Below are 25,000 nucleotides of genomic sequence, written 5' to 3' on the forward strand. Positions count from 1 at the left end.
ATAAAGCCCTGGCATAGTGAGCTTCCCTGTGCTGTGCTTCAGCCAGCTTTACAGATGATCAGAACCAGGCACTCGTACTCTTAGATGACTCAGCCCTATTATGTCTTTCATTACTGAGACAGAAATCCCAGGGCCTTACCATTTCACCTTAAATGCATTCAGTTTCTATTCTTCTAAACAACTGTCTGAAACGAATCCTATGTTCCCCAAGTTCAACAAGTCATAGCAGAGAGAGACCAGCATCATGGCATAAAAACTTACTGTGGGTATCAGCAGAAAAGCTTTGAAATGCAATTTGAAAATGTGTCCAAGACAATAAAAAAATGTAGGGTCAGCAAGATGGCTCAGGGAATAAACGTGTGGGCTAAGCCTGAAAACCTGAGTTTCCAGAACTCACAGGGTGGACAGAGAGACCTGACCCCACAGCTATGCTGTGGACAGAGACACCTGACCCCACAGCTGTCTGTGGACAGAGACACCTGATCCCACAGGTGTGCTGTGGACGGAGACACCTGACCCCACAGCTGTGCTGTGGACGGAGACACCTGATCCCACAGCTGGGCTGTGGACGGAGACCCCTGACCCCACAGCTGTGCTGTAAACAGAGACACCTGACCCCACAGCTGGGCTGTGGACAGAGACACCTGACCCCACAGCTGTGCTGTGGACGGAGACCCCTGACCCCACAGCTGTGCTGTGGACGGAGACACCTGACCCCACAGCTGGGCTTTACTTCCATGTCAAACAGCTCCTATTCCATTGTCTTTCTATCTATTTACTCCCAGGAAAGAATGTGGATGATGTAGGGAAAAATAAGCTATGAATGTAAACATTACAGATGTAACACAATTTATTTTGTTTATTGAATTATGGTATTTAGAATACTTATGTAACTAATATACTGCTTATGAAATTAGAAGTACAGGAAAGTAAATGACTTAAAATAAGAAGAATCTCATTATTGCTACACGTTTCTTGTCTTTATATCTTTGTAAACATTTTCATGCACATAGACAAATTTTAGAAATAAAAACACCCAAGACAACAGGATTGCAGATGTCGTTCTTCCACTGTTTAAAGGTTTACACACTAGTGAGATGGTGGTATATGTAAGATACTTTATCAGTTGCTGTTTTTAATGTCTCAGCCTTATAATGTGAGCATCTGCCAACACATATATCACATGTCACTTTCTAGGAGAAGTTTCATGCAGTCCCCTCCATCCTAGTTTCTCTCCTTAAGTTCCTGTAGCTCTGGGCAGAGGATGCACTGTGTTCTCTAAAGTCCCCTAAGAGGCTGTATTTGAAAAGTGACAGCAAGAAGAGGTAGGACAGCCAGAAAACAGGAAAGAACGAAGCAAAATGGCATATACGTAAAAAAGGCCAAAAGAAAGTCCATAACTTGAAATACTAATCCTAAACTTAATGTAAATAAACAATTTAAAACAGGATAAACAAGACCAGGTGTGAGAGAACTTGAGATGCAGAGACAAGATTTCTATGAGTTTGAGACCAGCCTAGCTGACAACAAGAGTTCTGTGCCATCCAGAGAAATACTACTACTACTACTGATAATAATGATAATAATAATGATAATAATAATGATAATAATAATAATTGCTGACAATCATTATCCTTTATCATAGAATGTCGTCTTTACAGGAAAAACTAAATCACCTACAGAGTAGCATGAAATTAACCTTACCTTTTAGAAGTAATCATCCTTCCTTTTCTTTTATATTTCTCGCCTCCTTCCCTTTCTTTATATTTCTCGTCTCCTTTCTTTTTTCTTTCTTTTGAGACAGAGCCTCAGGTAACCCAGGTTGGCCTTGAACTTACTGTGTAGTTGAGGCTGACCTTGCATTTCTGGTCCCCCACCTTCACATGTCAAATTCTAGGATGGCAGTTCATCATGCAAGACTACTCTTTGTCTCAAAATCCGGGTTTAACAAGCAAACACTCACATCAAACACACTGTTACCCACTAGAGCCCAGATGTAGACCAAGCAAGCACAGCACAATGGCTTCAACAAGGCTGGAGTGAGATGGGACTCCCAGGAGCCATGAGCACCACCTGCTGGGTAGCAACCCACCAGCCAGCTGCTGCAGGCTCTGCAAACCTGAACAACTGCAGAACTGCACAGATGCTGCAGAACTAGAGAGCAAAGACCCAAGCTAACTCTTTCACTGACAGGAAGCACGGGTTGTGACTTCTAACTCTATGAAAGCCCAAATAAGGCAACCATAGTATTTAATCAGAGGTGTGTTAAGCTCAACTCTGAAGCATGTGGTAATGCAACAATCTCCAACAGTCTCCAGGCAGGTGACTGCCAAACTGTACTGACATGGGAGTGGGTCTAGGCCCAGAATGCTTCTCGGGCTAGTACTGTGTCACTGGCAGGATCCCTGAGCTTTAGGAGGAATGGCTAAGTGTAGGGCCTTCACTTCATTCAGAAGAAAGTTGTAGAAAGCCAGCATGGCAACACCACACATTATCAACTGCCGGTTCTCCAGGCACCCCTGGGCCTCTTCTTAACCATCAAGTACATATTTAAAGGTATCAATTCAAAAGCCCACAGGTCGAGAATCTTCCTGAGTGACCAGGTGTCTACACCTAGTGGCAGTATAAATATACAGTAAGAAAATATGTACACTGTTTACAATTTGAATTTGCACAAGTCAAATCTCCTATATCCAAGTGTTTTCCAGTTTGACATCGTTGTTAACAATGTGTTAACTTGCTAACTGACCAGAAATGCCAAGAAAGGGGCAGGTCACTGTTTCTTCTTTGTATATCACAGAGTCAAAGAAGGCACTCCTGAAAATTATGCCAAACACAAACTATGAACAAGATTAGTTCCAAGATGTTAACTGGCTATAGCTTCAGTGCTAGGGCAGAGAACATTGAATTCTTATAAACCTGTTCTGATGCACTGAGCACAAGGTAACTGGTTCTTTAAACAGAGAGGATGGAAGAAGAGACAAGAATAGAATACAGGTTGTTCAAGCCAGTTACATGCCTTGTAAGACACAAACAAAAAAACAGGCTTACCACACAGACAAAATTAAAAATGATTTGTACTAAAACTTGTGTGTGTGCGTGTGTGTGTGTATCTGAGGTTAAGAGGCCTGCCTGCTTTTTCAGAGTAGTTAAGTTCCATTTCCAGTACGCACATGGAGGCTCACAACTCTCTGTAAGCCCAGTTCCAGGGGATCCAATGTCTTCTTCTAGACGTAGAGGGCACTAAGCACACACATGATGCACAGTGACACATACATGCAGAAAAAGTACACATACATATAAGAATAAAATAATTATAAAACTAACCATTGCAGAGTTCAGCAGAAATGTCCAAAAGCCAGTCACAGAGAAAATATATTCACAGAATGTACATTAAGTAACTTGCTGTTCTTCCTGTGCTCAGTTTTTCAGGAAAATAAATACAGAAAAGTATGGTTGTTGCCTCTCTAAACAGAAGGCACTATCAGTCACAAATACATGCCCAAGAAGTTCCCTCCCAGTTAGCTGTATCATCCACAGAATGCTTATACTATTTCCTAGAGCCTCTGTGAGATGACATTGCCTTCTCTTTTTTCATTTTGTTTTCAAAACAGGGTGTCTCTGTGTAGCCCTGACTGTCCTGGAACTAGCTCTGCAGACCAGGCTGGCCTCAAACTCATAAAGATCTGCCAGTTTCTGCCTCCCCAGTGCTGGGATTAAAGGAATGCACCACCATCACCCGGCCACCATTACCTTCTTTCTGACACACACTCTAGCTTGTCTTAATAATGACTGTGGACAGAGTGTGGTTGCTGTTACCAGCAATGAGGAAGCTGAGGCAGGAGAATCACTGTTTGAGGCTGTGCTGGGCTACCGTGAGACCCTCTGTCAAAGAAAAAAAAAATGTCCACATGCAACATAGACTATACTAAATGGTTTAATGTGTCAAGAGTCCCAGATGTGATCAGAGCTGCCCTATACTGGTATGGTGTCCACTGTCTCCTCAAATGACATTTCCATCTACAGTCTTGAATTTATACTCTTATTCTGAGGATGTTTATTGTTTTATGAAGCAGGACCTCACTGTGTTGTCTTGGCTAGTCTGTAACTTGCTGTGCAGTGCAGGATGGCCTTGGAGTCATAGACATATGTTTGACTCTTCCTCCAGAGTGCCAGGCTTTAAAGCATATGCCACCATGCCTGGCTCATGAGGAATTCTTTTTTAAAGATGTTAATATTACATGGGTATCCTTTTTAGACAGTCCTTAAGTTTTAAAAACAATTTTGCCCATAGAGGTATATAATGGCACTAATATTTACCTTCAGTATTTAATTGTAAAATTATTTATCGGGAGGGGTGTGGTGGTTGTGGAAGGTTTCCTGAATGTAGTGGTATGCCTGTAGAGGTCAGAGGACACCTTGCTAGACTCATTTCTTTCCTTTTCTCATGGGGGTCCCAGGGAGCAAACTCAGATTTTCAGGTTTGTGAAGCAAGCACTGTTACCAACTAGGCCTCCTGCCAGCCCTGGTGTGAATATACTAAATTATCAAATACATAAGCACTAAATTCATATCAGTGTTGCTGTAATCCCAGAGATCTTTAGACTATTGATTTAACTCAATATTCTTGGGAAATAATCTGGTAATCACAGAGTGGTGGCTAGAGATTGGGAAAATAATTAATGATGGCCAAGAGCTAGCTTCTAAGGGCTGAGGCTTTGTGGATGCTTTTCTGGCACTCACGAAGCTCTGGGTTTGACCCATGAGAAAACCCAGCAGAGGGATGCAGGCCTGTGATCACCACGGCTCTTGGGAATTAGATGCTGAAGGATCAGAAATTCACACCTACCTTGGGCTACATGAGATCCTCCCTCAAACAAGCCAACAAATCAAACGTGCTCAGACCTCTGAGGCAGTCTTCAGCTAAGGCCACTTTGATGGCTGCCTGGTTAGAGGCATACAGGTACTCTGAGCTGACTTCCTGTTTGATTTTTCAGAGACTTACTGAACTATGGCTCAGAGTGACTTCCTCTACCCACAAAACCCAAGGAGGCGACAGGAACTGAGCCGCCTTCACCAGCAGCTGCTGGACTGCTTGTCTGACAGCTTCCAGGTCACCAACAAGCTCACAGGGGTTCTCAATACCCACTTAGGTTGCAGGCTGGCCTTCATTGAAATGAAAAGCAATGGAACCATCAAAGAAAACTGTGACATCATTATCCAAGCTGTGACAAAAATCCAAAAGGAACTGCAAAAGGTTGACGAGGCACTGAAAGACAAACTGGAGCCAACCCTTTATAGGAAGCTTCAGGATATTAAGGAAAGGGAGGCAGAGAAGATTGCCATTGTGCAAAAGGTCATTTCTGTCATCCTGGGAGAAGCTACATCTGCAGCCAGTGCAGTGGCTGTTAAACTGGTGGGCTCCAATGTCACGACTGGCATCATTAACAAGCTGGTCTCTGTGCTAGCTCACATCGGGACTTCTCTCCTCGGAAGCATTGGTGTTGCCGTGCTCGGCCTCGGCATAGATATGATCATTCAAGCCATCTTGGGAGCAGTGGAGAGGACACAGCTTCAGGCAGCCATCAAAAGTTATGAGAGACATCTGGAGGAGTTCCAGGCAGCCTCAGAGAAGTACCACCATGCCATCACTGAGGTCATCACTGCTGTGAAGCGCCAGTTCAGATGAACAGTCATGTATCTACACTGGGAGAGTCTGTGCTTCCCTCTCTGGCACCATGCTCATTTCTTCAGGTTACTTTTCCATGTCTCAAAACAATGTGGATACTGATAAACAATTTGGGATGCTTGGGTCTTGGGTCAGCAGTGAGTGCCCAAACCATCTGGGCACTCACTATCAAACTCAACTATCAGGGGATAAAGCTCTCTCCAGTTTTCTTACCCTGTTGTCAGAACCACTGAGGTGTAAAGGCATCAGAGACCAGCAGGCACAGACCATTGCTTCCTTGTTCCCAGGCAATGTCTTCAAACATTTCTACTAAATGGAGAGACCATTCCCATTACCTGGTTCAAACATCACTTATGTCTAAGAAGTCATACTTAATAACATCAGAGTAGACACACACACCTGTGGCCTTCAAATAAAATACATACTTCTATTTTTTTTTTTTACCATCAGATTAAATACAATTGTCTGCAAACTGGCAATAAAGGCAAAACAGCATCAACAACATTTTCTTCAAGAATGAAAGGAAGCAACACATTTGTGAGCTTCTACTTATTACAAAGTGTGTCTGGGTGGATTTGGAAATGGATGAGTTAATGAAACTTGTTCCTATAATGCAATTAATATGGACTGCCTGTCAGTTATTATTTTAGCAGTCGAATGTTATAGAACATTGTAAAGAAAACAAAACAAAAAAAACAAGAAATAAACCCTAGCAATCCCTGCATAAAATACATTAGAGTGAGGAAAAAGACTCTCCTGCCCCCTTTTAGGATTTTTGGGAAGAAATAATTTCATTTTCAATACTATCAGGAAGGGGTAGCTCCCTTTGCCCCAGAAAGCATTAGCAGACCTATGTCAATTGCCACCTGAATTCAGAAAAAGGAGAAGCTATGGAGGCCTATTGATCGAAGTTAATTTCTGTAGATACAGCATTTGTTTTCTAAACCCTGCATCTAACCGTTCTCGTTGAGCCATTTTTAGGGTCCACTTCAAAAATCATTATACTGTAACCATGGTGAGAATACTGTTGTTATAGCTGTTTGGGGTTTTTTAGATGTATTTATTTATTTCATGTATGTGGGTACATTGTCACTGTCTTCAGACACACCAGAAGAGGGCATCGGTGCCCATTACAGTTGGTTATGAGCCACCATGTGGTTGCTGAGAATTGAACTCAGGATCGCTGGAAGAGCAGTCAGTGCTCTTAACCACTGACCCATCTCTCCAGCCTGACTAGCTGTTTTGTTTTTTTAAACACACACACACACACACACACACACGCACACACATCACTGGAATAACATATTCAGTATATCTAAAAATAAAACATACCTCTTAAGAATTGTAACAAGCCATATAACTTTTTCAAATGTATTAATTTCTATATCATCACTGCTTTTGTAAATTAGTTTCAAAATATCACCATTTGTGTCACCTTCAAAATTTATTACCTGGCTTGTATGTTATGAACCAACAGATCTTGCTATTGCTGACACTCAAGGAGTATGCAAGAAAGAATGACACACCCAGGCATCACGGCTTATGACTGTAATTCCATCAATCTAAGCAATGAGGCAGAAGGATGGGGAGATGGGACCATGCTAGACTATTTACCTAATTCTTATTTTTCCCCACCACGTCAAAGCTAGGCTTAGTATGGTACTGAAGTAACATTGTTAGGGGACACACTTAGTTCTAACATAAATTATAAATGTTCTATTAATTATTAATTAGTTATAACATTAGTGTCTATCTATAACATTCTAAAAATTTATATAGACCTCCATCCATACTTTCAAAATACCTGATGTCAAAAATTTCCTAAGGACTTTTTTCTGTAAAGGATGGGCAGACTAAGATGAAAACTAACCAATTGTGAGCTTTATGAAGATTTCACTTAAAATGCTTACCTTTAAGGGGAAAGGTTGGAGAGAAGTCTTAAGGAATGGGCTGTAGGAGGGAAGTATAATGGCTATTCCTGGTTGTAAACATGACTATATCTGGAATGAACTACAAGCCAGAATTGGAAGGCTCACCTGTGACCCAGATCTTGACACAGGTGTCTGACCTGGATCTTGGCATGGAGATCTTGAGGCGTAGTGGCTATGAATCCCAGGAGACTAAGGCAAGGAGATCTCTGAGTTCAAGATCCAGATCCAGAAGTGGAGGTACACACCTTTAATATGGTCCACACCTTCCCTGTATAAGGACATTGGAATAAGGAAGATTTGCTCTTCTTCCCCTCTTGCATTTACTTGCCAGCACATCAGTTGGAATCTATTAGCCTTGTGGGACTTCCCATTTACAGCTGACCATTGTTGGGGAATTGGACTACAGACTGTAAGTCATCATAACAAATTACCTTACTATATAGAGACTACCCATAAGTTCATGACTCTAGAGAACCCTGAAAGGAAGACTTCAGATAAATCAGTGTGCAATGACATCATAAAGGAGTTTGGGTTGATGAAAAGATCATTTGAAGCGTTATGTATTAACATCGCTGGAAAATCTACAAATGTACCCCGTTTCTCTTTTAAAATACACGTTTTCGTGTAGATTATCAATTTGTGAGTCTCCCCACCCAGGCACTATTTGTTCAGTTCATCACATGCTGTGTGTTTAGAGGGCTGATATTTGCTGAACACTTTAGGCTCGGTGCCCAGTGTTATTTGGTAACAGTTTTCTATGGAGGCATTCAGCATCCATTTATTACCAACGACAACTGACACAGAATCAATGGACGACACAGAACTATACGCATACCGCTACCCGTCGTCCTGAGAGAAGGGGCTGCCGGAAATGCGTCAGAATTCGGAGAGCAATTGCCCAATCAAATCCCAGCTTCCTTACTTTTTATTCTTATTGGTCTATATTAGTGTCAATCTACAATGCTCCGGAATGAGGCGGGTCTCTTGGACTATAGTTATCCAATCGCATATTAAAGTAGAGCGGAAGTAACTCTGGCTCTAAAGTTGTTGTATTCTCTCTATGGTCCCAGTACTAGGCAACGCGGTGAGAGCACCGTCCGCGGGTACAGGAAGTGACGGGGACTGGCGGAGGGGCGCGAGGTTTCAAGATGGCGGTGCCTGGGTGGTTGACCGAGAGGCAGAGGTGAAGGCCCCTTCGCAGAAAGTACTCGGAGACCGCCCGCTATTCGCTTTCGCTGTCCCGGGAGCCTCGCAGTCGTGTGAGTGCGTGCGGACTAGATGCTCCACTTCCCGCGACCCTCCCCGGCACTTGCTAAGCCTTCTCTGAAACACAAGGCCCAGGGGCCGCGTTCTTCCTCCGCTGGGCCGGGGTGGCGGGAGCCACGGGTTTCAGGGCTCTGCGGCTGGCGGGCGCTGCGTCCGATGGGTCCTCGGCCGATCCCGCCCGCTGGGTCAGATCCACCTCCTGAGAGCGTCGGCCGGTGGCCGTGGGTTGATGTCTAGCCGCTCGAGTCAGTATCAACCGTCGCTATGGCAGTTGCGGTTGAGGCCTCCTTCAGTGGACCTGGACCGATTGGGTTGCGCTTGTGCTGTCTGTGTTCCCATGGTCTTTTGACCTCGACTCTCCCAATTTTGTAGACGAAGGCACTGTGATCTTGTAAAAATTCTCCTTGACTGATTTGTTTTTAGTTGTTTGTGTGGTGGGGTGGCATCGAAACGTGAGCCTGAGGCTGGTTTAAAAGGGGAAACACTAAAGATACGATCAAAAATAGAAAATGTTGTATCCGTGCCTTTTTCAAGTAATCTATCATCAATACTCTTTCCTTCCTCCCAAAGTCCTGCCCCTTCTGCTTCCTGATAAATAAACATTTATAAGGAAACAGTCGACACCGATCCGTTCTGAAATATCTGGGAAGTAGCAGGGAGCCGGGCAGTTGAACGCGTGATGAAAGAAGCACTAAGTGAAACAACTTACAGAGTCTCAACCAAGGAGCCGTGGGAACTACAGCTGTAGAATCTTAAATTTCCCTCGGGATCTTCCCCTTCCCAACCTAGACAGAAAATAGACTCATTCAGTGCCCAAAGGGAGCCACAAGACGGGTAGCCTGTAGGCAAATGTCACACACTTTCAACGGGAAACATTTGTTCTTTTTTATTATTGGGAAGGTTACATTTTGAAAGTTCCATTCATTTGAAATGGAAGAGAAAGAAGTGATACTAATGAAAGCAGAGGTTGAAAATATTTGCCTACATTGACTACCACCTTTAGTTCCTTTAAATATATAAATATTTTAATATTTAAAATATATAAATCAGCCGGGCGGTGGTGGTGCACGCCTTTAATCCCAGCACTTGGGAGGCAGAGGCAGGCGGATTTCTGAGTTTGAGAGTTCGAGGCTAGCCTGGTCTACAGAGTGAGTTCCAGGACAGCCAGGGCTACACAGAGAAACCCTGTCTCGAAAAACCAAACAAACAAACAAAAAAGTGTGTGTGTGTATAAATAAAAATCAGGAGTCGTGCTAATTTATATATACATATATCTTAATATCAAGTTTTAGGGAGTTCTAATACTTGATTTTTTTGTTTGCTTTTGCTTGAGAGTCAAATCATTTGACTTGGTATTAAATCAAGATAAATATGTTTGAATGGATTGCTTTTTGTCATCCGGGGTGTTGAATGAACAGTACACATCTAAGGGAAAAAGTAAAGAGCGTGTATTGTCTTTGCACCTAGATCTCTTATCCCCACTCCTGTTTGATTTCACCTTACATGTAAAGGGAGGATGTCCTCAAGGGTTCGAATTGCATTGTTAGAACATTTTCTAAATTGGTTTTGGTTTGTTTTGAGATTGTCTCATATGGCTCAGTCTATATTCCAAGCGATAGCATTTTAAGTGCAAAGTACTAGTTATTCAGTTAACAGCATTTTATAATCCATAGGAAAGTGTTAAACTTTTGAGTATTAAATGATATTCTCCCTGCCTTGACTAGTAGATATTAGCCCTTTTGGTGGTCAAGAAAGGTAAAGACATATTTCTTGGATGCTTCATTCAGAATTAAAGAGCATGTTCTTACAAGTAGGGATCCAAAGGGATATTTCCAGAAATTTATGAAAATTCTTAAAAGGAGACATTTTGCACATACAGAAAAACTGAGTTTTTTATATCTTTTTTTCCAGTTTTGTTTTTTTAATGAAGAAGTAAATCACATAAATTATCAACATGGGACGAAGATCGACATCCTCCACCAAGAGTGGGAAGTTTATGAACCCCACAGACCAAGCCCGTAAGTACCATTAGTGTGGGATGAAGAAGAGTTAAAACTGGCATTGATAGAGTGGGGTGTGTGAAGTCATGTAGAATTCTAATAATTAAAAGTCATTCATGGTTAGAATGTTGAGACTGTAAGTTACTCAATGTGTTTCTTCTCTCAAACTTGATTGGCTAGCAGGATAAAGTTTAGTCTTTCTTCTTGTGTTAGAATTTTTAAACAAATGAGTTTTTAAGTGTGTGATTTGAGAATCTCTTTTCCTCCTTGTAGTTAAGTTATTTTTCTGTAAACAACACATCTTGGCATTTTGGGTTGAGGGTTAGAAGCACTCCAGTTTCCTCACGGGTCAAAGCCACCGACACCTTTACTATCTATGTGCTCCCTAGCGGAGCCTCAGAAGAAAGAACAGACATAGCATGTGGTAATGTTAATGGTGGGGATTTGAGTTCTATCTTCTCTTCCTCTCTTCTTAGGAAAGGAAGCCCGGAAAAGAGAATTGAAAAAGGTATGAATTTAGAAGGATTCTGTGTATTGATTTAGATTTGTGAAATTTCAAATTATATGCCAGAAAAGATGCTTTATCCTATACTTCTGATGAAAATCAGAAAGTTGACTATGTTTAAATCTGACATAACTCTGGAGATGTGATTCCTGGTGGCTTGAATGACATTGTTTAAGTCTCTTTCCTTGTAAGTTGGAAATGCTTTGGGGCTGGAATGATGGCTCAGGAGTTAGCAGCACGTTATGCTCTCACAGAGGAGCTGAGTTCTCTGCCCAGCATCTGTGTTGGGTGACTCACAACCATCTGTAAGTCCATCTCCCAGGAATCCAGCACCCTCCTCTGATCTCCTCAAGAACCCATAGACACGTGCCCATGCATTCACACAACACACTGATGAGTAACATTGTTTTTAGAATGACATTTGAAAATAATTCTTAAGCTGAGTGTGGTAGTTCATGCCTGTAACCCTAGCACTTGAAGGCTAGCCTAGGCTACTTCATACCTTGTCTTGAGAAACTAATTATTTTTACTCTTTATCAAAATGTAACTGCTTTGTTAAAAGGTACTGAGTGAATGCCAACAGTTGTGTTGCTGGATATCTTTGTGTGTGTGTTGTTATCAATTAAGTTTTGGCAGAATACTCAGAGCAGTGAACATTTGGTATCACCTGTGATGCATTGAGGGACCTTTGATAATCTCTGTTGGTTTGCTCTTTTATTGTTTAGCCTTAATCTTTCAAAATTTTTCCTGTCTAACATAGTGTTTCTTTATTTAACCTCACCCCCCACCCCCGTTTTTAAACAAGTTTATCTGTTAAGTAGTTTTAACAGTATAACTGAGTAGAAAAAAAAAATACTTAAAAGCGCATCATTTTGACTAAAGTTTAAACATTATTGAGAAGAATTATTCTCATAGTTGTTTCTGGAGGTTTAAACATGTGATTAGAAACAAAGGAGAAATTTGACTTTCCTCTTAGACTCTTGAGGCAAAGTGAAGGTAAACTGTCCTGAGTGCCCAGCTTCTTTCTCAGTAGTCTTTCTCTTTCACTCATTTTCTAAGAACAAAAAACAGCGCATGATGGTCCGAGCTGCAGTTTTGAAGATGAAAGATCCCAAACAGATTATCCGGGACATGGAGAAATTGGATGAAATGGGTAAGAGTGTAGGAAAGGTCCAGACTTAACAAAGGCTGTCATGGTCTGTTGTACACAGAGGCAGGCAACATAGCCCCAGGAAATCACAACAACCTGGTGGCTGCCATTGGGTACCACATTTTGTTGTAATACTATGGAAATAAAGAGATAGGTGATAGATCTGTTGTCCTATATTCTAGAAGAGGGGCACTGTCATTTAGTTGGAGCTAGTTACTGTAATTAGGTAACAAAGATCTTGTCTGGCTAGCTCAGTTTATAATTTTTCAGATTTAATGGTCTTTTCACTTTACATTTATGTTAGTGGAATAAGAAACGATACCCACTCAAGAATTCTTATTTGCTAGGAATGATGCAGTAATATTGGCTAGATTTGACTAAATCATTAAGCTAGTTGGGGAAGAATTTGTTTGTTCTTCAAGAAAAAGAAAGAACCCTAAATCACCAGGGACCTATTTTTCATTCAAACTAATTAACATAGAAAAGTATATCCTGGCTTTCATAATTGAGACACCCCTAAGTAAAGCTGCCTCCAGGAGAAAATAGAAATCTCCAGAAGACTGTGTGTGTGCTGTGCTCTCTAGCACAGTGCTAGTGAACAGCTTGGGGTGAAAACTGGAAGGAGTGGGTGCAGTTAGTGGTAGCTGGAGACGAGGCTGTAGCTTATCAGCACGGTTGTGGAAAGTGATTGACAGTTCCAAAGAGGGCTTGGCTGCAGCTATGGTGCTACAGTATTAGCCTGTGTGTCACTTCTGGGAAGAGTCTGGGCAGGACTGGGAGAATACCCCCTTTAGGACTCATAAGTGAAATGGTGGGATCGGAATCTAGTCAGGAAGGAGGTTTTTATTGATGTGACTCTTCATTTACAACTCTAAAATCTGCTTTTCTCCTAGAGTTTAACCCAGTGCAACAGCCACAGTTAAATGAGAAAGTACTGAAAGACAAGCGAAAAAAACTGCGGGAAACCTTTGAACGAATTCTACGACTTTATGAAAAAGAAAATCCAGATATTTACAAAGAATTGAGAAAGCTTGAGGTCGAATATGAACAGAAGAGAGCTCAGCTGAGCCAGTACTTTGATGCCGTCAAGGTAAACTGTTCTTGAGAGAGACCTGACTATGTTCCAGGTTGCTCTTTTTTCCAGTAGTTTCTCAAATTAAGTGTGCACCTTATGCTCTAGCACATTCAGTCCTTTGTACTTACAGAAACTGTAGCAGTAAAAGCCAAAGACTGGAGACGCCCAGGCGTCCTTAGGACCACAGAGAAGCAAATCCATGGACTCTCACAAGCAAATCTACTCAGAGTCTTGTTTGTTTTTTTAGAATAATCTGTTGATAGTAGAAACAACACATGGTAAAAATTAGTAAGAATGTGAGGTAGACATGGTGGTGCATACCCTTAATCCTTGCCTAGGATTGGAGACTGTGTGTTCCAGAACATGGATGAGGTTCAAACCAGTGTTGCTTCTTTTACTGTTACTGCTCCATGAGGATACACTCCCAAAGCAGGCAGAGACTGACCTGTTCACACAGCCTGCCTTGTCAGGGGTCAGGAGTTGATGAGAAGGGGTGGGATCTGTCCACTTCTGAGAGCTTTTGTAGTTTGTTATAAATTTTTCTTTACCAGAAAATAAGAAACCCCAATGAAATGGTGTTTGTAAAATAAATGGCATGTTTCCAACTACACAAAACAGAATTCCAGAAAGGCAGGTGACTTTTAGGAGATATAAACTGTTTGATATATTGGTGTGTATTACTGTCCTGAGGAGTAGAGTAGCCCTGCTATTACTTTGAACAGTTGGGTTTCTTCAAAACTGCAACTGTCTCAAATCATACTCAAAAAGAATCAGCTGATGATAGGATGATGGAATATCAGGTGAGCTGTATTTGGGTTCTTTAGGAAAAAATAATACTCTTTTCGGAAGTGTTGGTGTGAGGCTTTCAGCTAGTTTTCATGGTCTTAGTGTTAGTTGGAAACCAGATTCAGAAGACCTAAGTTCTAGAAGTTGAGTTTGGATCAGTACCGTACAGCTGAGTCTCTGTGTTTCAGAACGCTCAGCATGTGGAAGTCGAGAGCATCCCTCTGCCAGACATGCCGCATGCTCCTTCCAACATCTTGATCCAGGACATTCCTCTTCCTGGTGCCCAGCCACCCTCCATCCTGAAGAAAACCTCAGCGTATGGGTAAGGAAGGCTGACATAACGGCAGGTCGGACTAAGGCCACGGCCAGTCCAGCAGAGGCACGAGGCGCTGTGGTTGGACGCACCTGAGAGCCTGGAAAATGCTTACACAGAGAATTCAACGTTCTCACTACTTAGTACCGCTGTCCCTTCCTTCACAGGCCTCCAACTCGGGCAGTGTCTATCCTTCCTCTCCTGGGACATGGTGTTCCCCGTTTGCCCCCTGGCAGAAAGCCACCCGGCCCTCCTCCTGGCCCACCTCCTCCTCAAGTCCTGCAGATGTATGGCCGTAAAGTGGGCTTCGCTCTCGATCTTCCCGCTCGGAGGCGAGATGAAGACATGCTGTACAGTCCCGAACTTGGTATGAAGGGGCGGGGGTTCCTCTAGTGCCCTTTGCAGTATTGCTTCCATGTTGGCCATTTTTAACATGTTCACCACATGGAGAACATAGGAAATAGGTGAGGATACCATGCACCTTCTGCTGTGTCTCCCCATGGGTAATTCATCAGATCTGCTTGATGAAGGCCCCATGCTTAGATAGAGATGCTGCTGCTACTCCCGAAAGACAGAAAGAGGTCTTTTCAGTTTTGTCAGCGCTGACAAGAGTCACTGATTGTGTGTGAGACTTTACATAATTGTTTCTAATACAATGTGCTTGCACTTCTTACAAGAAAACAAAAGTATTTAAAACTATTACCCAATACAAATATCATCATAATACATGATAGCTGGCATTGGCGTTGCGCACAGAATTATTTTCTGCAAGTTATGTTGAACTAAAATAGGGGACTGGAGGGCCAGCCATGCCATGTGATCCTCATTCTCATTCTGTCATCAGCTCAGCGGGGTCATGATGATGACATGTCCAGCACCAGTGAGGACGACGGCTACCCTGAGGACATGGATCAGGATAAGCATGATGACAGTACTGATGACAGTGACACTGACAGATCGGATGCAGAGAGTGACGGGGATGAGTTTGGGCACCGTGATGACAGTGAGCGCGACAACACTGAGGAGAAGAAGTCAGGTGTGTGCAGATTGCTGTGCCGGGGTGTCGATTAACGCTGCTAAGCCCAGCGCAGAAAGCCCTGGCTTTTGTTGATGTGGGTCATTACATTTAGTGTGTGTGTGTGTGTGTGTGTGTGTGTGTGTGTGTGCGTATGTGTATGCAAGTGCACACACACCTGTGTGTACATGCATGCTGGAGCATATATGTGGCTGGCACAGTTGGTTTTCTCAACCCACTACGTACATATTGGGGATTCAACTTGGTGAGTGCCTTTACCTCCTGAGCCAGCTCACCAGCTCAGGACCAGCTTTTAATCCCATTTTGGTTTGGCTTGGTTTTGAGACAGGTGTCATTCACTGTTAATTAGGTTGGCCTCAAACTCATGGTGATCCTCCTGACTCAGCCTCCCAAGTTGTGGAGTTAGAAATATAAGCCACCATAACTGGCCATTTGTCTTGATAATTTGAAAGGTTTTGACATATTATTCTTACAGATGTTGGTAAGGAAATAGTACAGTAGTTTTTAAAAGTTACGCAAGAAATTCCACTGAGGCAAAAATAGTATTTAGCATCATGAAGTTGCTAACATATTCTATCATGAACATGCAGTAGGAAAGAAGAATATCCATGGTTTTTAAATAAGCTTATTTAAATATCTACACTGGAAACTTTTTAGACTTCCTATTCTTCATGACGTCTTTCATAAACTGGGGTGATCTTTGTGATTCATATACACTTGTAATTCTATATTACATGAAAATGTATAGTTCTATAGTATGTATATGTATAAAAGTGTATTTTATACATGTATGTGCTGTACTGTATTTGTATTTATAACTATGCACCTATTTTATTCTTTTAAAAATGGCGACTGGCCTTGGCGCCACGTCTTAGTTGGGAAAAGCACCTGTAGTATGTAAAACAAGCCATTTCCCGTGGGTCAGCTGTGAAGCACCTCTCAGATTCTGTGTGTATGGTGCTGGGGAGTAAACCAAGACTTGATGGATGCTAAATGCATTTGGTTTGCTGTGTCCCCAGTTGTGTGCACACTGTATAGAAGACTCATAACTAGGGGCTGGTCTGAGAAAGGAGAGCAGAGCAGAGCTCCCAGTGCAGGCTTCCCCTGTAAGACTGCATCCTCTCTTTACTCTGAGGCTGCCAGCTGTTGTTGAGGTCATTGGGGGGGTTGGAGGGCTGGGACAGGGTCTTCTCTGTAACCCTGGCTAGCATAGGACTTACTATGTAGACCAACCTGGCCTTGAACTGACTGAAATCCACCTGTTTCTTCCTACTGAGCATTGTGATAAAGGCCTGTGCCAGCAGCCTGTTTCTTCTTGTGTGTTCATCAAGTGTACATGGACCTCAACTGGCTATCCCAGATGTACATGTTCTCATCTAATCCTGCCCCTGCCATAGCCAAGGAGTTCTCTGGACAATAAAAGTCCAAGAGAAACTAAAGCTTGGCCCACATAGAAACATTCCCTTCCTTAAGTGTTGGCTAAGATGTCTAACCCCAAATCAGAAGTGCAGTGTCTGACATTGTCCAGTTGGAAGTCCGTCAGGGTAAGAAGTCTTTCTGTTACTGAAGGATTTTGCAGTAGAAGTGGTGTTGGGGACTAATAATAATCTTTAATCACCAGTTAGGATATTACTAAGATGTTCTCACCTTCTATGGGGCCTTTTGTCATAATTGGTTTACTGATTTTCTGGTGTAAGCCATCAGGTACTTTGGGTATACCCTGATGGATTTTCCTTATCCAGCACTGTTGAACTCAGTTATCTTCTATGTCATGTTGGTTAATAGGGTATGCTGGTTTCATGAGTTGCTCAACTTTCGTCTTTTCTGACTTACTGTTTTGCTGAATTACTAAAGAAAGTTGTTGCTTTAAGACACATCTTTACTGTTTCAGCTTTTATGTTTAGGGCTTAAAGTTGAATTATCTAATTCAGTTTATATATTTCTTAAGGATCGTAACATTTTCTGAACATTAAGTTTTAAGTTAATGTATATTTTATATGCAACCAATTAGCACAGCATTGATTACCTTTAATATGTCTCTACATTTGTCTTCTGTCATGTAATGGGTTATAGTCATTCATAGTACTTATAGCTTCTGCTCTACAGTGACCATTTTTACAACATTTTGATGATTCTTTCCCGTTTCCTCCTTGCTTGACTGTTTAGGTCTAAGTGTCAGATTTGCTGATATGCCTGGGAAATCGAGGAAGAAGAAGAAGAACATGAAGGAGCTGACTCCTCTGCAAGCCATGATGCTGCGAATGGCAGGTCAGAAGCAAGGAGGAGTGACTGTCTCGCTTTGCTTGTGCCGCTTGCTTAGCATATAGTCTTTCATTTATAGGCAGCAGCTCTGAACTGAGCCATGAGTCTGTATTCTATGAAACCTAAGGTATGGAGCCATTTGGTAGGTGCCCAGAGCTTCAGTGCTCGTGAGCTGTTGAAAGGACTGGTTGGGGGGCTGTACAGCATCTGTTCTCGAGCTGGTGTATGGAGGACGACTTGTGGGAGTCAGGTTTCTGTGGCTACCGATGGATCCCAGGAATTGAGCTCTGGTAGTCAGGCTCACTAGCAAGCCACCTTGCAGCCCTGAGTGCCATTTAATCCTAAGTCTGTCTTGTTCTGACAGCCTGGGCATTATACTGCTGCACAGTATAATGCTATGAACAGAACACTACTTGGTTGTTGTGTATTTCAGTAGTCAGGAAGAAGTGTTGGATTGTTGGGTTTTAAGAATAAATTTTCTTATGTTTATATATTTATTATTTGGTTTTGGGAGACAAGATCTATCTGTGTAACCCTGGCTGTCCTGGAACTTACTATGTAGACTGAGCCGACTGTGAAGTCAGAGGTCATCTTGCTCCTGTGTCCCAAGTGCTGGATTAAAGGCATGTGCCACCACACCCAGCTGTAGTGTACTCTTGGCCACTGCTGTTCTCCACGCTGTAAAACAGAAGTCGGCTATTTTACAATTTGTTTTCAGGTCAAGAAATCCCTGAGGAAGGACGTGAAGTGGAGGAGTTTTCAGAGGAGGAGGATGACGACGACTCTGATGACTCTGAAGCAGAAAAGCAATCGCAAAAGCAGCATAAGGAAGAGTCCCACTCTGACGGCACATCTGCCTCTTCACAGCAGCAGGCTCCTCCACAGTCAGTCCCTGCTTCTCAGATACAAGCACCTCCCATGCCAGGACCGCCACCTCTTGGACCACCACCTGCCCCACCCTTACGGCCTCCTGGACCGCCTACAGGCCTTCCCCCGGGGCCACCTCCAGGTAAGCACCTGCAGAATGAGGAGGGGGAATGAAAACCGGTCCATTCTGTGAGAATTGTTAGTAGTTTGTTCTTACATTTGCCTCTTTTTAAGGGTCTTTTATTTCTGATTTTGTAAGCTGGACACTTGTGCATAATTGCACTTTGTTTAGTACTTTATTGTGACAGACTAGCCCAGTTCTGCATTGGTGTTGCTTAATACCATCCCACGTATTACAGATGGGACCTAAATGGATCAATCCATAATAAATCTGATAACCTTTTTATAGCTCTCAAATATATGTTGAATGAATTTTATTTCCATGCATTTTTATTTAAATGCAATCTCACTTCTGCATAAAATGACTATGTGAGTTGCTTTTATACCACAATTCTTTGTCTGACTAACACTGGTTTTTCTTCTTTCAGGGGCTCCTCCATTCCTGAGACCACCTGGCATGCCAGGAATCCGAGGGCCTTTACCACGACTTTTACCTCCAGGACCCCCACCAGGCCGACCTCCTGGCCCTCCCCCAGGCCCACCTCCAGGTCTGCCCCCTGGTCCCCCTCCTCGAGGACCCCCACCAAGGCTACCTCCTCCTGCACCTCCAGGTAAAGTGTTTCAGTTTCTGTGACAAGCTAGCCATGGCCTGTGTGCTCTATGGTCTCTGAGAATGTGGTCCCATGGGTCTGCATGGAAGTGTGCTCTTCGTGAGCCTTACATGCGTACATGCCTTCACATTGCTTCCCACTTAGCATGTCAGACCATCAACAGTGAGAAGGGTTCTGGCTGAGAACAGGCACAATTGTGCCCCATGAGTCTACACAGTTACCATCTTCAAGTTAAACCACAGAGTTCCCGCTTCTATACCCTTTGTCCAAGTTAGTCCTACAGATTTCATAATGGGCTTTTGGTATGGCCAGGTTTTGGTTCAGCACACTGAATGTTCTAATGTGTCTGGAGATTGCCTTTGAAAACACAACAGCTGAGGCTTTCTTTGTCTTAGTGGTATGTAGAAGAAACTACAGTCTGATGTGGGCTATATATGTGTTGCAGATGTCAAGTTTGTAAACTCTGAAAAGACCAATCATAGTCTCTGTCCATTTCCACTTAATGAGCAGGACAAAAATCATTCCCTGTCCACTGTGTGAAAGTGGTAGAAACTAACTAGTACTCAAGGATTAACCACCCCTTGACTTTAATAGCATCATACTAGACAGCCAGAGTAGCATCCAGGAACTTCCAGATTGGAAATTGTGTCTGCCACCAGTAGGCATTGTCAGCTTGGTTTTTCAACTAGGACAGAGTTTGGAAGAAGAAAATCTTGTGAGTTCAGTGATCTAGACTACAGGTGAATGTAACTTCAAAGTATATATATTCCTCTTTCACAAAGCAGCAGGTTATGTGAGTTCAGTTTAATTCCTGTAAATAACTTGCCTAAAAAGCAGTGTCAGCCTATGTCTAAGCATCCTTAGTCATTAATTCTTACACTCATTCTCTCTGCCTCTTCCTTTAGGCATCCCTCCTCCTCGTCCTGGCATGATGCGCCCACCCTTGGTGCCTCCTCTTGGACCTGCCCCTCCTGGCCTTTTCCCACCAGCTCCCTTGCCCAACCCAGGGGTGTTGAGTGCCCCACCCAGCCTCATTCAGCGACCGAAGGCGGATGATGCCAGTGCAGCCACCATCGAGAAGAAAGCCACAGCGACCATCAGTGCCAAGCCCCAGATCACCAATCCCAAGGCAGAGGTCACACGGTTTGTGCCCACTGCACTGAGGGTGCGCCGCGAGAATAAGGGGGCTACTGCTGTTCCCCAAAGAAGGTCAGAGGATGACTCTGCTGTGCCTGTTGCCAAAGCAGCCCCGAGATCTGGTCCTTCAGTTCCTGTCTCAGTACAAACTAAGGACGATGTTTATGAAGCGTTCATGAAAGAGATGGAAGGGCTGCTGTGACAGACTCTCCTGCCAGGACAGGCTTCTGTTCAGAGGACTGGTTTGTGGAACAAGAGGCTCTTGTTAAACTTAGAGTGAAGAGCAACATCCACTGTCAGGTGTTTCCAAGTCCAGTTTCAGGAGCCTCCTGCTGTTTGCCTGCTGGGATCCCCCGCACAAGGTGTTTCTTTACAGTAGTCCAGGATGTGAAGCACTGCTGCTAACCCCTGTTCCCTGTGACACCACCAGCTCCTCCCTCTCTTCCCCTCTCCATTTTGGGAATTCTGTCAGCAAGGTCTTAGTTATTTTGACTCATGTGCCCTGGGCACTAGAGTAGAGAATTCTGGAGGAAAAGTTTATTTCATCTTGACTTTCGTGTTTGAGTTATTTTTAATATTTTCCTGTAAATATTTTGTAATATTTTCCTTGTAGTGAAATGGATTACAATATCATTTCCTAATTCAAAACAGGATATGTGGGAAGAAAATATACAATTCTGGGATTAAAGCTATTTCCCACAAGCTAAATGCATTGAGTGTTTCATGGAGAAATAAAATGTTCCATACCAAGATACCTCTGTGTTCGTGGTAATGTGTAAACAGTTCATCTGGCTTATGGGCAGAAACAAACACTAGTTTGTAGTGTTGGTTCTCAGGAACTGCCATTTCTCATACAGAAGAATGGATTTTATTAGAAATGTAAAAGGTAACTTTGAAATCTAAAGGGATAAAGAGGAAGAATTCCTTCAAGATTATATTGACTTCCCAGAAATTCAGAGGTGTGCACAATGTCTCCACTTTGACTGCTTAGATGGGGGACTCAGAGAACTCTGAGAGAAGTGATCGTGGTGGTTTGTGTGAGACAGTTCCCAAGGCTCATATACTTGGACAGTTTTCCCCAGTTGGTGGCACTGTTTGGGGAAGCTTGGGAGTGTGGCTTTGTTGGCGGATGTCCTGGAGGCAGGCTTTAGAGTTTGGCTCCCTTCTTCAGTTCTGCTTTGGGCTTGGTTTCAAGATCCTGACTCAGCTTGTCGTGCCTGCTGCCATGCATTTCCTACCATCGTGTGCACATTGTGTTATGCAAGGCATACCTACCCTGGCCACTGAACCTCATGCAAATCCTAAAGCATTAAGGATGTGTTAAAAGATGCTGTGGCATGCTAAGGCTAATGCTTTCTCGGGGTTCTCGCAGATGGAGTTCCGATTTCCACTCAGATTCTGTGTCTGATTCTGTTATTCTGACAGATTAAGACATCCTTACAAAACACTAAATTTGTCCATTTGGTTTGGGGTTCTAGTGGAATTAAGAAAAGTCAAATGGCTGGGTAGTGGTGGCACACACCTTTAATCCCAGCACTTGGGAGGCAGAGGCAGGCGGATTTCTGAGTTCAAGGCCAGCCTGGTCTACAGAGTGAGTTCCAGGACAGCCAGGGCTACACAGAGAAACACTGTCTGGAAAAACCAAAGAAAAAAAAAGTCAAACAAATTTGATCATTTTCATACAAAGGAAACAATTACATTATCCAATTGGCATAATAAATACCTTCTTGCATAAACAGAGTTGCTCTCCACAATTTGGTCTGAGTCTGATTATTTTAATACTCTTGGTTGAATTTATATTCTTGGGAGAGATTTCTGCTACCGGTTACCTGAAAAAGCTTTGGTTATCAAAACATTTCCAAATGTGTTGCTAGTTCTACTTGAAAGTTGTAGTCACAAAGCCTAACGTGGAATATGTCAATTCCATCTGAAGGAAAGGAAGGAATGGCCAACAGATCTGATTTGATCTGTCACAATCAAAATTGTGGTTCGACCAAAGTGCTCTTACGTCACCACTGTAGATACAGGCCTTTGCTTGGATATGTGGATTGGATGGGGCTCACAGGCTCACCCCGCCAGTCAGCTCACTCAGCATCTTTCTATGTGGGAAACTTAGTCCTCTTATTTGCATTGCCAGACTCTCCTCAAAACCCACTGACTTCACCTGGAGATGCAAATTCTATTCAGTCCAGCAGACCAAAGACAGGATCCCATGCACGTCCATCTTGGTGAACCAATGAACTATGAATTTGTTGGTGATAAGAGCAGCATGGTGAGTGGTGTCCTAGCTTGCTTTCTATTGCCAAGGCCAAAAGCAACTTGGGGAAGAAAGGGTTTATTTGTCCTGCAGCTCACAGACCATCCTGAAGGGAAGATAGGACAGGAACTGAAGCCATGGAGGGATCCTGCTTACTGGCCTTTAGCTCCCCTTCATACACCTCCCAGGATCTGGTAAGGGGTATCGCTATCCACAGTGGATTGGGCCTGCCCTTCCACATCAACCATTGATCAAGATAACGCCCCCTACAGGCCAATCAAATGGAGGCATTGAAGTTCCTCTTCCCAGATGACACTAAGTTGTCAAGTTGGCAAACCAGTGTAAGTGCAGGCCACCTCACCAAGCCTCCCCATCCACCCCAGTTTTGTACAGGGCTTCCTGAGTCTTGTCATTTCCCTCAGCTTCCTTAGTCTCTCAAGCTTCCTTCAATCTTTCCTGCCTCCCTTCAAGCCACAGGAAACAGAAACCCATTTATTAGTTTTGAATGAGCTTAAAATAGTGTTTCCAAACCTGGTGACTGGAACATTCTGAACCTTTGGTGGTTTGAATGACAATGGCTCTCATTGGCTCAGGTATTTAAAATCCTTGGTCTCTGGTTGACAAAAATGTTTCTGGGCAGGATTAGGTGTGACTTTGCTGGAGGTGTGTCACTCTGGGTTTTGAAATCTCAAAAGCCCATGCCAGGCCCAGTCGTTCTGCCTCCTGTTTGTGGATCAGATGTTTAAGTTCTCAAGCCACTGAGATACCATCATGCCTGCCTCCCTGCCTCCCCACCATGATGGTCATGGACTCATCCTCTTTGTAAGCAAGCCCCAACTAAATGTTTTCTTTTTTAAGTTGCCTTGGTCATGGTGTTTCAGCAATGCAGAAGTAATTAGGACAGAACCTAAATCCAATTCTGTCAAGCTTATGCACTTAATCGTCATGGCATTTGGCCTTGCCTCTGCTGGATTTGTAGAGTTAGGATTTAGCCAGTCAGTGCCAACTACACCATGGACTAAACCTTTTCTTTCCAGAAACACAGAACTCAACAGACTAGTTCTCTGGGATCCAAAGTCAAAACTGGCTCTGTAGAGAAACAAATCCTGCCCACACTGTACCCTGTCCTACTGAACTGCTTTTCTCTGCAGGGAAGTGTCAGTGTGCAAATAAAACCAAGGACTATAAACCTACCCAAAGTCTGACTTCACACCATACTAAAAAATGCCTAGTCTGTCTTTACATGGTCTCACATATGAAACATTACCCTTAAATTAACCTCAAGAACTTTATCAAGGACCACAGGTTGAACTGATTTTCCAGAATGTTTCTGCTAACTTTCAACAACTCTCAGAAGAGCAGTATTTGAAAGGATTCTTAAGTATTTCTGGAGCAACCGTAACAAAGATTGGGTGGAAATGGAGGTGGTTATCTTGTATCTTGTTTATCTTGCTCTCCCAGTACCAGGGAAGACTTAAAGAGTTGTGAGAAAAAGATTGATGGGTTCGCTCCTTCCACCTTTGTCCTTTGATCTTCATGATATTGGTAAGCATCTTTCAGAGGCTTCATATCTTTAGTAAATTACACTCAATATCAAAACCAGCACATGAAAACTAAATGGCCAGAGAGGGTGACTGCAAATTTATTGGCTCCAAGTGACATCACAGCTAATTCTAACAAGTGAATCTTATTTGGACTCTTGTGCAGTCCTGTTTTGGAACATGTGATCTCAGACTGGCCTTGAACTCAGGGTCTTCCCCAGTTTCCCAAGTTCTGGAATTTGGGGTTCTAAACCACACTTGGCTACAGTTCTTTAAAATTCCTACTCCTGGGGAAAACTGTCCTACAGGCATGACAAAGGACCTGCCCCAGTCAACTCTTCAGTACCTGAGATAATCCACAGGGAACCTGTACAACACGAGACCTGTTTTGTCATGGTCACCTCATGATTTATGGTCACTGAAGAAGGGACTCACAGGTTCCTTCCACTCTTCC

General features: G+C 43.1%; 3 protein-coding genes across 3 annotated transcripts in view; 2 read left to right on the plus strand and 1 right to left on the minus strand.

Moving 5' to 3' along the window:
* The window catches only part of CUNH12orf60 (chromosome unknown C12orf60 homolog), a 42,592-nt gene extending 34,531 nt beyond the window's left edge, over nt 1-8,061 (minus strand). The window contains exon 1 of the mRNA XM_028780988.1: nt 7,866-8,061. The gene's annotated coding sequence lies outside the window, so the exon portion shown is untranslated. The remainder of the gene's footprint in view (nt 1-7,865) is intronic.
* LOC114632469 (single-pass membrane and coiled-coil domain-containing protein 3) lies at nt 5,012-5,807 on the plus strand. The gene has a single exon (XM_028780990.1). The coding sequence runs from the start codon at nt 5,012-5,014 to the stop codon at nt 5,687-5,689; it is 678 nt and encodes a 225-aa protein (XP_028636823.1). The 3' UTR covers nt 5,690-5,807.
* A 691-nt stretch (nt 8,062-8,752) lies between the features above and the next one.
* Nucleotides 8,753-21,502, plus strand: Wbp11 (WW domain binding protein 11). The gene is made up of 12 exons (XM_028780987.1): nt 8,753-8,879; nt 10,798-10,904; nt 11,363-11,394; nt 12,451-12,544; nt 13,435-13,631; nt 14,591-14,724; nt 14,883-15,082; nt 15,560-15,751; nt 17,918-18,019; nt 18,732-19,022; nt 19,429-19,611; nt 20,517-21,502. Exons 2-12 carry the CDS (start codon nt 10,841-10,843, stop codon nt 20,948-20,950), a joined length of 1,923 nt encoding a protein of 640 aa, XP_028636820.1. The 5' UTR covers nt 8,753-8,879; nt 10,798-10,840; the 3' UTR covers nt 20,951-21,502.
* The last annotated feature ends 3,498 nt before the right edge of the window (nt 21,503-25,000 follow it).

Source organism: Grammomys surdaster, unplaced genomic scaffold (assembly GCF_004785775.1).
Source record: "Grammomys surdaster isolate TR1022 unplaced genomic scaffold, NIH_TR_1.0 373, whole genome shotgun sequence".
NCBI classification, from domain to species: Eukaryota; Metazoa; Chordata; class Mammalia; order Rodentia; family Muridae; genus Grammomys; species Grammomys surdaster.